Source organism: Salmo salar, chromosome 14 (assembly GCF_965601325.2).
Source record: "Salmo salar chromosome 14, fSalSal1, whole genome shotgun sequence".
Taxonomy (NCBI): domain Eukaryota; kingdom Metazoa; phylum Chordata; class Actinopteri; order Salmoniformes; family Salmonidae; genus Salmo; species Salmo salar.
This window is the reverse complement of record NC_138304.1, coordinates 43,621,767-43,640,128: the sequence shown is the minus strand read 5'-3', so window position 1 is coordinate 43,640,128 and position 18,362 is coordinate 43,621,767. Positions and strand designations below refer to the sequence as shown.

The window sequence follows — 18,362 nt, the reverse complement described above, 5'->3', positions numbered from 1 at the left end:
TTAGCCTGCTCATTGAGTAACACAATCCATTTAAGAGATGATTAGGGCATGAAATTAAATACATGCTAAATGGGGGAGATTTACATGGGGAATCCAAACGCTGGTCTGACCAATCAGATTCCTCGCTTTAAGATCACTTCAATCACGTGGAATGGGATATGTTCCAGGTAGCCTCAGACAGCAACATTGACGTATACGCTGACTCGGTGAGCGAGTTAATTAGAAAGTGCATCTGTGATGTTGTACCCACTGTGACTATTAAAACCTCCCTAACTAGAAACCGTGGATTGATGGCAGCATTCGTGTTCTCAGAGCATGCGCAGACCAGCTGGCTGGTGTGTTGACAGACATATTCAATCAATCCCTATCCCAGTCTGCTGTCCTCACATGCTTCAAGAGGGCCACCATTGTTCCTGTCTCCAAGAAAGCTAAGGTAACTGAACTAAATGACTATCGCCCCGTACCACTCACTTCTGTCATCATGAAGTGCTTTGAGAGACTAGTCAAGGATCACATCACCTCCACCTTACCGGCCACCCTAGACCCACTTCAATTTGCTTACCGGCCCAATAGGTCCACAGACGACACAATCGTCATCACACTGCACACTGCCCTATCCCATCTGGACAAGAGGAATACCTACGAGAGCTTCTGGTCAGCGGGGTGGTGGCACTGGGATCCTCATCTCTCCCAAGTGGACATTCTCTCTTTCTCCCCTGACCCATCTGTCTATCGCCTCCTTTGAATTCCATGCTGTCACAGTTACCAGCCCTTTCAAGCTTAACATCCTTATCATTTATCGCCCTCCAGGTTCCCTTGGAGAGTTCATCAATGAGCTTGACGCCTTGATAAGTTCCTTTCCTGAGGATGGCTCACCTCTCACAGTTCTGGGTGACTTTAACCTCCCCACGTCTACCTTTGACTCATTCCTCTCTGCCTCCTTCTTCCCACTCCTCTCCTCTTTTGACCTCACCCTCTCACCTTCCCCCCCTACCCACAAGGCAGGCAATACGCTTGACCTCATCTTTACTAGATGCTGTTCTTCCACTAATCTCATTGCAACTCCCCTCCCAGTCTCCGACCACTACCTTGTATCATTTTCCCTCTCGCTCTCATCCAACACTTCTCACTCTGCCCCTACTCGGATGGTATTGCGCCGTCCCAACCTTCGCTCTCTCTCTCCCGCTACTCTCTCCTCTTCCATCCTATCATCTCTTCCCTCTGCTCAAACCTTCTCCAACCTATCTCCTGATTCTGCCTCCTCAACCCTCCTCTCCTCCCTTTCTGCATCCTTTGACTCTCTATGTCCCCTATCCTCCAGGCCGGCTCGGTCCTCCCCTCCTGCTCCGTGGCTCGACGACTCATTGCGAGCTCACAGAACAGGGCTCCGGGCAGCCGAGCGGAAATGTAGGAAAACTCGCCTCGCTGCAGACCTGGCATCCTTTCACTCCCACTCTAAATTCCAAGCATCTGCCTCTAACCCTAGGAAGCTCTTTGCCACCTTCTCCTCCCTCCTGAATCCTCCTCCCCCTCCCCCCCTCCTCCCTCTCTGCGGATGACTTCGTCAACCATTTTGAAAAGAAGGTCGACGACATCCGATCCTCGTTTGCTAAGTCAAACGACACCGCTGGTCCTGCTCACACTGCCCTACCCTGTGCTTTGACCTCTTTCTCCCCTCTCTCTCCAGATGAAATCTTGCGTCTTGTGACGGCCGGCTGCCCAACAACCTTCCCGCTTGACCCTATCCTCTCCTCTCTTCTCCAGACCATTTCCGGAGACCTTCTCCCTTACCTCACCTCGCTCATCAACTCATCCTTGACCGCTGGCTACGTCCCTTCCGTCTTCAAGAGAGCGAGAGTTGCACCCCTTCTGAAAAAACCTACACTCGATCCCTCCGATGTCAACAACTACAGACCAGTATCCCTTCTTTCTTTTCTCTCCAAAACTCTTGAATGTGCCGTCCTTAGCCAGCTCTCCTGCTATCTCTCTCAGAATTACCTTCTTGATCCAAATCAGTCAGGCTTCAAGACTGGTCATTCAACTGAGACTGCTCTTCTCTGTGTCACTGAGGCTCTCCGCACTGCTAAAGCTAACTCTCTCTCCTCTGCTCTCATCCTTCTAGACCTATCTGCTGCCTTTGATACTGTGAACCATCAGATCCTCCTCTCCACCCTCTCCGAGTTGGGCATCTCCGGCGCAGCCCACGCTTGGATTGCGTCCTACCTGACAGGTCGCTCCTACCAGGTGGCGTGGCGAGAATCTGTCTCCGCACCATGTGCTCTCACCACTGGTGTCCCCCAGGGCTCTGTTCTAGGCCCTCTCCTATTCTCGCTATACACCAAGTCACTTGGCTCTGTCATATCCTCACATGGTCTCTCCTATCATTGCTATGCAGATGACACACAATTAATCTTCTCCTTTCCCCCTTCTGATAACCAGGTGGTGAATCGCATCTCTGCATGTCTGGCAGACATATCAGTGTGGATGACGGATCACCACCTCAAGCTGAACCTCAGCAAGACGGAGCTGCTCTTCCTCCCGGGGAAGGACTGCCCGTTCCATGATCTCGCCATCACGGTTGACAACTCCATTGTGTCCTCCTCCCAGAGTGCTAAGAACCTTGGCGTGACCCTGGACAACACCCTGTCGTTCTCCACTAACATCAAGGCGGTGACCCGATCCTGTAGGTTCATGCTCTACAACATTCGCAGAGTACGACCCTGCCTCACACAGGAAGCGGCGCAGGTCCTAATCCAGGCACTTGTCATCTCCCGTCTGGATTACTGCAACTCGCTGTTATCTGGGCTCCCTGCCTGTGCCATTAAACCCCTACAACTCATCCAGAACGCCGCAGCCCGTCTGGTGTTCAACCTGCCCATGTTCTCTCACATCACCCCGCTCCTCCGCTCTCTCCACTGGCTTCCAGTTGAAGCTCGCATCCGCTACAAGACCATGGTGCTTGCCTACGGAGCTGTGAGGGGAACGGCACCTCCGTACCTTCAGGCTCTGATCAGGCCCTACACCCAAACAAGGGCACTGCGTTCATCCACCTCTGGCCTGCTCGCCTCCCTACCTCTGAGGAAGCACAGTTCCCGCTCAGCCCAGTCAAAACTGTTCGCTGCTCTGGCACCCCAATGGTGGAACAAGCTCCCTCACGACGCCAGGACAGCGGAGTCAATCACCACCTTCCGGAGACACCTGAAACCCCACCTCTTCAAGGAATACCTAGGATAGCATAAAGTAATCCTTCTAACCCCCCCCCCCCCCCCCCCCCCCCCCCCCTTAAAGGATTTAGATGCACTATTGTAAAGTGGTTGTTCCACTGGATATCATAAACTGAATGTACCAATTTGTAAGTCGCTCTGGATAAGAACGTCTGCTAAATGACTTAAATGTAAATGTCCATCTGGGGGTCTTCACTGAGGTGGAGGATCCCCCTCTCTCTGTCGTCCATCTGGTGGTCTTCACTGAGGTGGAGGGTCCCCCTCTCTCTGTTGTGCATCTGGGGGTCTACACTGAGGTTCAGAGAATAGTCCTTGCAGAAAAATCCACACTTGATAAATGGTTGTAGTGCTGTAATCCCAGACATTTCCAACAGCACATCTTTACAGTGGTTTCTGTCTTTCCTACTGACCCACCAAATAAACACATATCTTTACAGTGGTTTCTGTCTTTCCTACTGACCCAACAAATAAACACACATCTTTAAGCTACATTTTTGGAAGAAAAGTCAAGTGTTGTCTAGGTGGGTCGCAGACACTCTTCTGCTCTTTTTCTGAAATCGAGTGATGCACGACAACGACTGTAACCCTCCAGTGAGGTCAAAGTACTGCGGCCAACATGCACTTATTTTTCTCTGCTTTGTAGCCACTTTTGTCTGCAACTTCTATTTTCTACCACAAGGGCTCTATTCAATCAGATCTGCATTAGCCGACGTCGGCATAGCTGTTGTTTTGGTGGTGTCGAAGGTGGAACTGCGTTAGAGCTGTCAAATCCACAAGCTGCTCCTGGCATTACACCTAAAGCTGGGGTCACGTCTACTCCCACTCCTCCTCTCCGGCGCTCGACGTCACCATTATACAAACCACCAGTCCTGGCATCAATCATTACACGCCCCTGCACGTCATCATCAGACACACTTGGACTCCATTACCTCACTTGTTACCTCCCCTATATCTGGCCTTAGGTTCTTTCCCCAGTCAGAATTGGTTGTGTTTCATGTCTATACGCTACTCGTGTTTGTTATATTGTTCTATGTTCCATTCGTTATTAAAGGATGACATCACAAAACATAAAATGTGGATATCAAAGTTCTGCCTTAAACACTAAATGTTTTTCAGGAAACATATTTAACATATTTAACATATCAGGTAAACAGGATATTAAAGATTTTGTCCAGATAATCTCAGACAGACAAATTGAATTGCAGTTTAACAGTAGTACTTACTACAAAATGAAAGACCAAAGTATGTATCACATTGATGTCATATAATGTGATGACATTACATGACAGATATACTTCCTTTAATGATAATGTCCAGGAGAGTCTTTGTTCTGAATATCACCTCACCTTGCTCTATCAGCCTTCTTTGTAAAACCACAGTGATAGTTCAGTACACCTGGTATGCTCTGCTAGAGACCATGGACCACTGCTCCTCTCATATCTAGGTTAGCAGAAGGCTCTGGACCTATTTGGTTAGATACTGATTTCACAGTTGAGATATACAGGACAGAGAGGGTGTCTTAAAAAAATGATTGTGGCTGGCACGAACATGTGTTTATGTAAGTTTGAAATGTTGAACCTGAACCCTCTGTTCTTGTCACACACACACACGCATGCACACACACAAACATACACACACACTGGCACAGTGTCAATCAACTCAGAGTTTACACTTGCATATTGTGGATATACTTGTACCTAATTCAGCGTATCCAGTAACATTTGTGCATATTGTATACCCAAATAAGGTAATACATGAAATGTAATTTTCATGACTAAGACATGTTAGGTTATTTTAGAGAGATGTCCAGTCAGTAGCTATAGGTATCTGGTGACATGTTTGGAGCCCATCAAGGGGTCTCTAATCTTTTTACATACAAACCTTGCTTTCACTAGGGTTCTGAAAGTCTGGTCTGTTTATATCAGACTGAACACAGGAATTTCCTGGGTTTCCTCCTTTATTAACATACAGTAGTGGGGCTCCTGCTACGGTAAAACAGTGGAGTCCCTGTTGTTTTACCCCAGTATAGTGTAGTATAGTGGTTCACAAACGTTCCTACTTACCCACCAAATAAAGATGTTTTTACAGTGTCATGTCTGTGTTTCCGTTGTTTTGGTCTGAATCTATACCTAGACACCAGAAAGATCACTTTCATTTTTTAAATGTACTTTTAGAATTCCATTCATTTGAAAATAATGCATCTCAATGTGTTTAATGGAGTTAAATGTTTACTTAAATTCAGGAGAGAGGACCAGACCTGAATGCAACTCTTTCAACTAGTCGCCTTGAACGTAGCTCTTCCATCAACTCAACAAGCACCAGCTACTACTAACTGCCAATCATGCTCCACACCTGTCCTCACTCTTCTTAATCACCACAGCCACCGCTACTTAAACCTGACCAAACTAACATCTCTCCTCCACCTTTAGTTCCTCCTGAGGGGGACTATCATCATCATCATCATCATCATCATCATCATCATCATCATCATCAGCAGCAGCAGCAGCAGCAGCCTACCTACCTACCTACCATGGCCTGATGATGATGTTGACCAAGACTCCAGGCCCAAACTCTACAGTCCACCCCCTGGTTCCTTCATCTACAGTCCTTGGCTTCATCTTGTCAATTCCCATTCTCCTCCTGAATCCCTTCACATCCATTCCAATCCTCTGTGTTCTTGACTCTAGAGTGAAATGTGTAACAAGTTCATCTGGGCAGTATGTGCAGATCAATATCACTACACCAGTGTCCAATAGAGTTATTGAGTGGTGATGAACAGAACACAAAGTAACATATCATGTTATTGTTCTGTATACTGACAACCTGTGTATGATGGTGTATATAGAGTCTGATTCTGTTTCAGCTCTTCACCTGGACTATGAAGGTTAACACAAGGAACTGATACACTAAACAGCCCACACTTGACCATAAACATATTAACTCATGTATGTAAATAAGACCTCAAACTAAAAGGTTTTTCCAAATATGTCATGGCTTCCTCTTCAGTCCACAGCAGAATGTACTGATGTATCCACAATTATGTCATAGAAGGCTCTGTGTTTGTTATGTCAACGAGTCTGATTTTAATAAATGTTAATTAAATGTCTATACAGGGTTTTTGTTCATTCATTTAACACCTTGCTGGATGTTCATTATTTTATGTCATTCGATATTTACTACTAGAAGTGTTCAATAAAGTTCAGACGTCTAGTAGTTCTCATTTGGATACGCCCACTGTAGATATCAACTCTCATATCATTGGTTCGCTCCCATTGGCATTAGGCCAATCAGCTGTGGCCTGTGAGAAAGAAGGCAATATGTTCATTAGTTCCTTCCTCTCGTCCGTCCTCCACATCTGTCTGCTTATGAAAATCCTGTCTAGTACAGTGTTCCACAGATATGTTTTAAAGTCTAAATATATCTATATACCAGAAATATAACTTTAATTTAGAAATGTGTTATTTGTTTAGAATTCCTTTCATTTCAAAATAATTAATCACAATTTCTTTATTTCAACCCAAGAATGAAACTTGCAACATGTTCAGTTATACAGAATATGAAGGACTAATGTCAACATAATAATGACAAGAAATATAATTATTCCAAAAGACATAAAGTGTTACATGTTTTTATTGACTAACCTTTTAGTGAGTTCAGTAGATGGTAACTGTACAAGACCTTGACAACATACAGTATATTCTTTATTAGTGTGCACCATCATGTCTCTCTCCACCTGGGCCTAATATCAGAACATATTCAAAGCAGCTGATAACTAGTTCATGTGTTATATTTGTTAAGGTCAGAGCAGCTGGAGGAAGACTGAGGCTGGTCAGAACAGTATTTAAAGGGTCACCTCTCCCAGCTTCAGTAGGCTCTGACCATCACAGAGAAGATCCTTCACTCACCTCTCAACAGGGAAGACCCTTCACTCTCACCTCTCAACAGGGAAGACCCTTCACTCTCACCTCTCAACAGGGAAGACCATTCACTCTCACCTCTCAACAGGGAAGACCCTTCACTCTCACCTCTCAACAGGGAAGACCATTCACTCTCACCTCTCAACAGGGAAGACCCTTCACTCTCACCTCTCAACTCAACGTCCACTTGTCTTACTCTCCAGAGGTAAGTGATACTTCATGTCTTATGAGAAGAGACAGTGGTCTCTTCATCTGTCTGTCTCAGCTGCAGACCTGGGAACAAATACATGCTTATTTAAGTATTTGTTTGATTATTTTCAAATAATGTGGCTGAATTCAATTACTTCAAGTTGAAGGTATTCAAAAGTATTTTCCAAAACAATTATATAAATGCTAGGCAATTTGTAACATTACAAATACCTCTAGTACCAAACAAACCAGGGTACAAATACATTACAAATACCTCTAGTACCAAACAAACCAGGGTCCAAATACATTACAAATACCTCTAGTACCAAACAAACCAGGGTACAAATACATTACAAATACCTCTAGTACCAAACAAACCAGGGTACAAATACATTACAAATACCTCTAGTACCAAACAAACCAGGGTCCAAATACATTACAAATACCTCTAGTACCAAACAAACCAGGGTCCAAATACATTACAAATACCTCTAGTACCAAACAAACCAGGGGCCAAATACATTACAAATACCTCTAGTACCAAACAAACCAGGGTCCAAATACATTACAAATACCTCTAGTACCAAACAAACCAGGGTCCAAATACATTACAAATACCTCTAGTACCAAACAAACCAGGGTCCAAATACATTACAAATACCTCTAGTACCAAACAAACCTGGGTCCAAATACATGGAGCATTAAAGTACTTGTATGAAAGTTAATAAGAACGTTTTTGTCTGTTTTTACAAACAATCTATTTACACGTATTGCTTTTGGAGGTTGTGTTGTATTACTGTGATGAACTTAAATATTCTATTCCTGTTTTAGTCACTGTCTGTCTGACATTTAACAAATCTGCTACAGTTGATCTCTCAGCTAACCAACTCCAGTGAAAGCTACCCGATAGTTAGAATACGAGTGTTTGAACACTGAAATTGCTTCTTGAGATAAGAATGTCATATAGAAGAGATAGCTGTAGAGATATACATTAGCCTAAATGAATGCTAGGACATTTGGTCCTCATCAGTGGGCTTTCAAGAATAAAAGGTTCATGACTCCTCTGTGGATTTTGGGATGTTGATATGGCTTTGAAGTCTGAAGTCGGAATTCAATCATAACAGATGTTTTTCCGCACTATAATTTCAGAAGAGTGTTTGATTTGAACAGCAGTGTTTCTGGGATTTTTACACTTGATTTAGAAATAAAGAGTCCTGTGGTGTGACCAGTTCAGTACTGACCTAAAATTAGGCCAATTATTAACTCATATGTCAATTCACCGTAACAATTTCCAGTGAAAACCAAGCACACTTCTGAAGGAACAGTGCAGCAGAGTCACATGAACTGATATTTCCTTTCCAGCATTTCCCCTGGACTGCCATGATGATGAGAATGAAGCTGACCTTCATTTTGGCCATCTTACTTTTTCAACTGACCATCTCCGTTAAAGGAGGGGTAAGTGACTTAAAATAAATGCTTTTAAAACACTCAATTCAGGGGTTAATCTCCAAATCTACCAGTATGATATTTACCGTCTTGTTAGTATGTGTCCAACAAAAGTGAGAAACGTTTTTTAAAGTAATCTACAATGCACTCTTAGCTAAAATGGTTCCAAAAGTGTTCTTTGGCTGTCCCCATAGGAGAGCACTTTTGATTCCAGGTAGAACCTTTTTTGGTTCCAGGTTGAACCTCTTTGGAAAGGGTTCTACATTGAACCCAAAATGGTTATACCTGGAATGAAAAGGGTTCCAGCTGGAACCAAAAAGTGTTCTTCAAAGTGTTCTCTTATGGGGAAAGCCGAAAAACCCATTTAGGTTCTAGATTGCACCTTTTTTTCTAAGAGTGTACATGGCTAATTGAACATGTTTTTTTTTTGCAAGTCATTGAAATAGTTATGAAACAATTGTCTCTCTTTTATACTAACAGGGGAGTAAGTCTAGGACAGCTCAACATGGGGTTAAACAGGTAAAAAAAACTGTAACACTACAAACATTGAAAAAACGTTAGTTTTGTGAATTGTGTCTGGTTATATTGTCTGTATTTGGCCTACTATCTTGCCAGCAGTGGTGGGACAAAATATTGATATTACTATATTATATTGATATTGGTTGATATTGATATGACGAAGACATATAGTGATGTCGGTTTATTCTTCCTCTTAGCCTGCAGTATTATGTCAAAAAAGAATAGATTACTGTTAGTAAATCATTTCCCAAAAAATGGAACCACACAATTCAGGGGTTAAGCTCCAAATCTACCAGTATGATATCTACCATCTTGTTAGTGTCAACAAAAGTGAGAAACGTTTTTTTGAAGTAATCTACAATGCAGTCTTAGCTAAAAGGGTTCCAAAAGGGTTCTTTGGCTGTCCCCATAGGAAAACACTTTTGATTCCAGGTAGAACTTGTTTGGTTCCAGGTTGAACCTCTTTGGAAAGGATTCTTCATTGAACCCAAAATGGTTATACCTGGAACGAAAAGGGTTCCAGCTGGAACCAAAAAGTGTTTTTCAAAGTGTTCTCTTATGGGGAAAGCCGAAAAACCCATTTAGGTTCTAGATTGCACCTTTTTTTCTAAGAGTGTACATGGCTAATTGAACATGTTTTTTTTTTATTGCAAGTCATTGAAATAGTTATGAAACAATTGTCTCTCTTTTATACTAACAGGGGAGTATGTCTACGACAGCTCAACAGGGGGCTAAACAGGTAAAAAAAAATACCACTACAAACATTCAAAAAACGTTAGTTATGTGAATTGTGTCTGGTTATATTGTCTGTATTTGGCCTACTATCTTGCCAGCAGTGGTGGGACAAAATATTGATATTACTATATTATATTGATATTGTTTGATATTGATATGAGGAAGACATATAGTGATCAATGAGCATGTTGTTGTTTAATTAGGCAAAGCTGATATCATCAACTGAAAATGCAACAATTGGATTCAAACAACTTTTCTGTTCCAAATGGAACTGACACCGTTTTAACTACTTTGCAGATATGAAACAAACAGGCAACCAACAGACAATCATAATACCAATTTTATAAGAGGTTTTAAAAATGGATTCTTTTTTACTCAAAGTTTCAATACGTATAGTAAGGCATTGTTGGCAGAATGGATGAATGCAGTCAATGCATGATTAATATAATTGATCAATACATTGCTTCGTAGTCTAATAAGTATTGCTATCAGGTTGTAAATCACAGCTTTGTTTACTGCCTCCAGTCTTTTGGGTGATGCAGAGTTTCAGTATCACTCACTCAATATTTTGGACAAAAACAGACAAAAGACTGGGCATCTCAACACAATCAAACTAGTAAGGGTAATGATCACAGGTCATAATGTGGCTAATAGACTAGCTTATCTATTTATGTATTTTGCAAGATAAACATATAGAGCCTTGTAGCTAGCTTGCTGCTGCAAGGATGTCATATCATCGCGTAGACGAGTGGGTGAGCACAGGTTAGTGGCCGATTTTATCCCCCCAAAACATGTTTTGCAGCTTCGATGGCTACCGCATTTGGTTAGTTAAGAACGTACCGTAAGCTCCCTCCACAGCTAGCATTAAATGTGAGCTATCGAATTACGTACAGTCGTATGAAAAAGTTTGGGCACCCCTCTGAGGCTGCATAATAATTTACTCTGTCATCACAGAAAATGATCACAGTGGCATGCCATTCATTTTCTAATAAAAGCTGAGTACTGGAGTATTGTCCAGACAAAGATTTTTAGTGTAGCAATATTAAGTTGTATGAAATTAAATCAGATGTGAAAAATAGGCTATGCAAGAATTTGGGCACCCTTGTCATTCTGTTGATTTGAATACCTGTAACTACTTAGCACTGATTAATTGGAACATACAATTGGTTTGGTGAGCTCATTAAGCCTTGAACTTCATAGACAAGTGCATCCAATCATGAGAAAAGGTATTTAAGGTGGCCAATTGCAAGTTGTTGTTCTCTTTGACTCTCCTCTGAAGAGTGGCAACATGGGGGCCTCAAAACAACTCTCAAATGACCTGAAAACAAAGATTGTTCAACATTATGGTTTAGAGGAAGGCTACAAAAAGCTATCGCAGAGATGTAAGCTGTCAGGTCCACTGTGAGGAACATAGTGAGGAAATGGAAGACCACAGGTACAATTCTTGTTAAGGCCAGAAGTGGCAGGCCAAGTAAAATATCGGAGAGGCAAAGGCCTGCCACTTCGAGGGTCGCATGGATTCCACTCAATATCAGCAGATTCTTGGGAATAATGTTGAAGAATCAGTCACAAAGTTGAAGTTACGCCGGGCTGGATATTTCAACAAGACAACGACCCTGATGGTGAGAACGGTCAAAAACAGCCCACAGACCACCTCCAAAGACCTTCAACATCATCTTTCTGCAGATGTTGTCACTGTGCATCGTTCAACAATTCAGCGCACTTTGCACAAGGAGAAGCTGTATGGGAGAGTGATGCGGAAGAAGCCTTTTCTGCACACACGCCACAAACAGAGTCGCTTGAGGTATGCAAACGCACATTTGGACAAGCCAGCTTCATTTTGGAATAAGGTGCTGTGGACTGATGAAACAAAAATCAAGTTATTTGGTCATAACAAGGGACGTTATGCATGGCGGCAAAAGAACACAGCGTTCCAAGAAAATCACTTGCTACCCACAGTAAAATTTGGTGGGGGTTCCATCATGGTGTGGGTCTGTGTGGCCAGTGCCAGTACTGGGAATCTTGTTAAAGTTGAGGGTCACATGGATTCCACTCAATATCAGCAGATTCTTGGGAATAATGTTGAAGAATCAGTTACAAAGTTGAAGTTACGCCGGGCTGGATATTTCAACAACCCAAAACACTGCTCAAAATCTACTCGGGCATTTATGCAGAGGAACAAGTACAATGTTCTGGAATGGCCATCCCAGTCCCCAGACCTGAATATCATTGAGAATCTGTGGGATGATTTGAAGCGTGCTGTCCATGCTCGGTAACCATCAAACCTAACTGAACTGGAGATGTTTTGTAAGGAGGAATGGTCCAAAATACCTTCATCCAGAATCCACACACTCATTAGAGGCTATAGGAAGTGTCTAGAGGCTGTTATTTTAGCAAAAGGAGGCTCTACTAAATATTGATGTGATTTTTCTATTGGGGTGCCCAAATTTATGCACCTGTCTAATTTTGTTTTGATGCATATTGCACATTTTTTGTTAATCCAATAAACCTAATTTCACTACTGAAATATTACTGTGTCCATCAGTTATTTGATAGATCAAAATGAAATTGCTGATCCAAACACCCAATTATTTATAAATGGAAATCATGAAAATTGTCAGGGGTGCCCAAACTGTTTCATACGACTGTAGCTCAAACAGTTGGTTTGTTGTCATGGAGGGCGGTCGTGTGTGCTAGCAAAGCAGAGGTCCTGGGTTTGAGCCTCGTGTGAGCCGAAACAGGAGGAAATGGTACTCGCTAAGCAAGCAGCGTGACATTCCGTAAACACTAAAAATAAATGTGACTCACTTAGCTAACTACTATACCGAGCTTGAATGACTGTCATCCACAGTTAGCATATCTCAAGCTGTAAATCTCAATTTAGTTGTAAAAAATGTGTGTTATGGGACAGAAGCAGGCATTGGCAGGCAGGTGCGAGCAGGCTACTACTCCTCATAGTATCAGTGCAATTTTGACTGCCAAAGGGTTTATCTACAGATCCTTCATTAGATTTGTACTTATCTGTCTCTGGCTAACATTCATTGTGGTTGTTGGTGTACTTGTTGTTGATGTGCATAGGCAACTGAGGAAGAGCTAACCTACCTGCTGGTTGTTTGATCAATAGGACTGTAAAGTTCCCAAATGTATGATTACTCCTGTGATATTTCTATATTTGCAGAAAACCATTCAGGTGTATTTTGTGGCTTTTGCTACTACTTTCTAATGGTCTAGTTAAAGTTGCGCTGTTGTTGTTGCCTGTAAACAGATAGTCAAAGTGAATGGCAAAGGCCTCCACTGTGGACTTTTGCATATTGGGCTACTGTAGCTCTAGGCTGGGATTCCCAGAAGCATCGTAGCACTAAGATCATTTTACGTACATTTAGTTTCAATGGAATTAAGAAGATTTTAGTGCTAGAATGCTTTTGGGAAAACTTACCCTGATTGGTTATGGTGGACCGGTCTGTGTAGAGCCTGGGCCTGGACAAGACAGATACGTTTTTCTATGTTTTTATTTACTGCAGTGTCTATTAATTGCCCAAACGCACAGCCACTTTCCCACTCTTATTATTATAGAATTTTTACAAATACCTGACTCTACGTCATATTCAAACATTCTATGAACAAATGTGTGATGTTCATGTTTAATGGGTGTGTGCTCCTTCGAGACACAGATAGTTATGGGCTAAGGGAGAGAGAACTGGTGAGAAAAACAGGAAATGCAATGTAAGAGTACTGGACAGAAAGTTGATTAAAGTGCCCAGGGTTCATATATTCCTCTCACTGGATTCCTCTCTTGTTACTAAGAACATCTAGACCACAGTATGAAAACTAGCATCAACGCAATTCATTCTGGGAGTCTTTTGGAACATAGGGCTGACATTAGGACTCCTGCTTAGTTGCGCATCGCTCTGATGCCTTGCAACGGAAAATAACCGTAACCTAAAGTGTCCAGTTTCACCCGGCAATTTTTTTCCCCAGTCAACAAAGGCATATCTATAATCTATAGTCGAGGAACACCATTTACCAGTTCTCAGGTTAAATGTGTCCTCGTGTTTTTATCCAGGGTCTTTCATTCCAACGATTATCCTACTATTGACATTTTCCACCGGAAAGGGTGTATATGAATAGATTTTAAAAAGATGTAAAGGTTATAAATCTGTGTCAGTTCCTCTTTCAGTTGACCAGTTCTGTAAACACATTGGCTGCTGCTGCATTGCTGCTTCACTAACTTATGCCAGGGGTTCCCAACCTTTACTGTACCCCCACATGTGGAATACCCCTTCATGTGTGTTGTACCAGTAAGCATATGGTCTCATGAGTCTTCTCATGACTACCAGTAATTGTGAACATAAAACAAACTGACAAACAAAGTGATGAAGCAATATGGCAATTACTTTCAGTAGGTGAACATTGGCTACCAGTGAAATAATTTCCTGCCCTAATTTTATGTCTTTATCCATATTGTATCCATATTTTAAATGCTGTGAGTTATGTGACGTTACATACATGATTAGAGATTTGATTAGAAATTACAATATTGGATTGCTCATAATAACTAATGATCTGTCACTTATTGATCTTTTGTTGTTATTTAAGTTTGATTTTGGGGATATCATCAAATTTAAACGGAAGATCGGTCCTGTTTCATTTAACCACTATGTTATTTATGTGGACGATCAAGATATCGAAGGTAAACTTCCTGGACAGGATATTTTTCACTTCTCAGGTAAGTTTACAAAAGTTTCAATAAAACATAAGCCTTTTAAATCCTTTATGTTAAACATTTCTACAACCTTACTCATGAAAAGTATTTTTCCTTTATCAGGTGAAATTAATAACAAACAATATGCAGATTGTGTGTTTGGCAAACTGGAGGAAGTTACAGAAGACAGCACCGCTGAGAAACAAAATTATAGGGATTATGAAGACGAAGTGATGAATTACCAAGACATGGTTAACAAAATTACAACTTTTCACAAAAACTGTCAAAGACAATACAGAGTTGTATCTGCTAATTGTGAGCATCTTGTGACAGTTATTCGCTATGGTTCTGCAACCTGCAGGCAGGTAAGTTTATTTCTTTAATCAAACATTGAGACTCAACAATCTAAAGTTTCTAATCCATATTATAATCCACCAACTGCATTAAAAAGTATTTGCCTTTGATAATTGTTTTAACATCAACTGGAATTTAAAAACATACAAACAGGCTATGTGATATGAATTGCTACAAGATGGTTAGTGGATGTAGGTAACCCCTTAACAAACATGAATCAGTCAATTCCATAGAAATAGAATGAATAGAACAGGCTTGGAAGATCTACTGTAACCCTGGCAATTGTACTGGTAAACCCATGGGTACTCGCAATAGATGCGGTAAAGGAGTCATTGGAATGCAGACGTTCCATTGACCAGATTGGCACCTAATCAACATCTGATCTAACAAAGTGGATATTTGTCAAATCCGTCATGATTTATGTGTTGTAACAGTGGTTACTTAAATCCATGTGGTTACTTAAATCCGACTTGAATATATTTGTCTATTTTCGCTGTAGAATAGAAGTTGTCCCTTTTCAGGTTTAGAAGAAGTGACTCCATACAAACATTATGCTCAGATGTTTACCTCAACATAGTGTGAAAATACATATATAACCAATTTTGCTGGGGGGCAATGAGGAGAACCCGGGATCTTTCACCCACGCGATTCCATGGCAACTCAGCTGTTTTGGTCAAGATTGATTGACTCCTTTACCGCATCTATAGATAAAGAGGTCAATCGAACTTAAGAGTTATATATTGGAAAGAAACCAAGAGACAACAAAAATACTATTTACACTCTTTTCATATATACATATTTATATTATTATGTACAGTTAAATTCAATCTTTAGAAAAATGAGAAGTGTTGTGATACAAGATTATTTTCTATTAGTTTTTTAGGCTAAACTTGTATTTGTTAGTTCAGTTGTAATGTCAGTTGAGTTGACTCAATAAATTACAGCACAGATTGAAGGGTACACTACCTGCTTTTACTTTCTGGCATTGGTACACTCAAAATGGCTGCCAGTTCATTCTATGGTCAATTCCAATTGATACTGTATTCCCTCTAATTGTAATTGTGATTAGAATTTCATTAACCTTCCTGAATTGAAATAATTGATCCCAACCCTGGAGTGTATCACCTGATTTGTCTCTTCTCAACCGTCCATAGGAAGATACCAATGCCTTCACCAAATGTCTGGCTAAATATTTATGCAATATAACATCGACCCTATTTCCACTTAAGGAAAATAAGAGGGGGCTTGACAGAAGAGGTCTTGGTCTCCTGCGTGATGAAATCCACGCCAACCAGGGTGCACCAGCTGCTTGAATTCTAAACTTCGGATATGTTCTCTCTCTCTTCCATCCTCTCTGTCTCTGTATGAAGTGAGGTCTAAACCTCTCAGATGTTCTCTCTCTCTTCCATCCTCTCTGTCTCTGTATGAAGTGAGTTCTAAACCTCTCAGATGTTCTCTCTCTTCCATCCTCTCTGTCTCTGTATGAAGTGAGGTCTAAACCTCTCAGATGTTCTCTCTCTCTTCCATCCTCTCTGTCTCTGTATGAAGTGAGTTCTAAACCTCTCAGATGTTCTCTCTCTCTTCCATCCTCTCTGTATGACATGAGGTCTAAACCTCTCAGATGTTCTCTCTCTTCCATCCTCTCTGTCTCTGTATGAAGTGAGGTCTAAACCTCTCAGATGTTCTCTCTCTCTTCCATCCTCTCTGTCTCTGTATGAAGTGAGGTCTAAACCTCTCAGATGTTCTCTCTCTCTTCCATCCTCTCTGTCTCTGTATGAAGTGAGGTCTTCATAATAATAAAACATGAGCAAGAATTCTGTTTTCTGTCTGTTTTATTGTCTGTTGACTGCATCCACATCCATGTTTTAGAGTGAGAGAAGCAGAATATATTAAGACTTTACATTAGGGTACAATCTACCCTGAGCAAGGCAGTTAACCTACTGTTCCCCGGGTGCCGAAGACATGGCTGTCGATTAAGGCAGCCCTCCGCACCTCTCTGATTCAGAGGGGTTGGGTTAAATGCTGAAGACACATTTCAGTTGAATGCATTCAGTTGTACAACTGACTAGGTATCCCCCTTTCCCTTTCCCTTTCACATAGTCTATAAAGGGTTTGTCAATGAACTGTTAACATTTTAGAAATAAGGGGTTATCCAGTGTTACTAAGATTATGGTCACACAATTTCAGTTGTGAATTTAGAAAGGATAACAAAGTAATGTATTGGTAATATGGTGTTTCCATAGAAATTGAATCGACTAAATCTGACTGGATAATATTTATATGGGTCCTGGACTTTCTGACGGGCCGCCCCCAGGTGGTGAAGGTAGGAAACAACATCTCAACTTCGCTGATCCTCAACACTGGGGCCCCACAAGCATGCTTGCTTAGTCCCCTCCTGTACTCTCTGTTCACCCATGACTGTTTGGCCAACTCAATCATCAAGTTTGCAGACGAAACAACAGTAGTGGGCTTGATTACCAACAACGATGAGACAGCCTACACAGAGGAGGTGAGGGCACTCGGAGTGTGGTGTCAGGAAAACAACCTCTCACTACAAAACTAAGGAGATAATACTAAGGAGATAATAACCTCTCACAACAAAACAAAGGAGATAATCGTGGACTTCAGGAAACAGCAGAGGGAGCACCTCCCTATCCACATAGACAGGACAGTAGTGGAGAAGGTGGAAAGTTTTAAGTTCCTCGGCGTACACATCACGGACAAACTGAAATGGTCCACCCACACAGACAGCGTGGTGAAGAAGATGCAACTGCACCTCTTCAACCTCAGGAGGCTGAAGAAATGTGGTTTGTCACCTAAAACCCTCTCAAACTTTTACAGATGCACAATCAAGAGCATCCTGTCGGGCTGTATCACCGCCTGGTACGGCAACTGCACCGCCCACAACCGCAAGGCTCTCCAGAGGGTGGTGAGGACTGCACAACAGCCATCACTAACACAGAGAGGCTGCTGCCTGCATACAGGATTGGAATCATTGGCCACTTTAATAAATTGAACACTAGTCACTTTAATAATGCCACTTTATTAATATTAACATATCTTGCATTACTCATCTCATATGTATATACTGTATTTTAAACCATCTATTTCATCTTGACTGTGCCGCTCGGTCATCGCTCATCCATATATTTATATGTACATATTCTTATTCCATCCCTTTACTTAGATTTGTGTGTGTTAGGACGTTGTTGTGCAGTTGTTAGATTACTTGTTAGATATTGCTGCACTGTCGAAACTAGAAGCACAAGCATTTCG

General features: G+C 41.7%; 1 protein-coding gene across 1 annotated transcript; it reads left to right on the top strand.

Moving 5' to 3' along the window:
- The first annotated feature begins 7,085 nt into the window (after positions 1-7,085).
- On the top strand, positions 7,086-16,903 carry LOC106586060 (uncharacterized). The gene is made up of 7 exons (XM_014172886.3): positions 7,086-7,346; positions 8,693-8,785; positions 9,257-9,295; positions 9,996-10,034; positions 14,627-14,756; positions 14,856-15,097; positions 16,241-16,903. Exons 2-7 carry the CDS (start codon positions 8,711-8,713, stop codon positions 16,397-16,399), a joined length of 684 nt encoding a protein of 227 aa, XP_014028361.2. The 5' UTR covers positions 7,086-7,346; positions 8,693-8,710; the 3' UTR covers positions 16,400-16,903.
- The last annotated feature ends 1,459 nt before the right edge of the window (positions 16,904-18,362 follow it).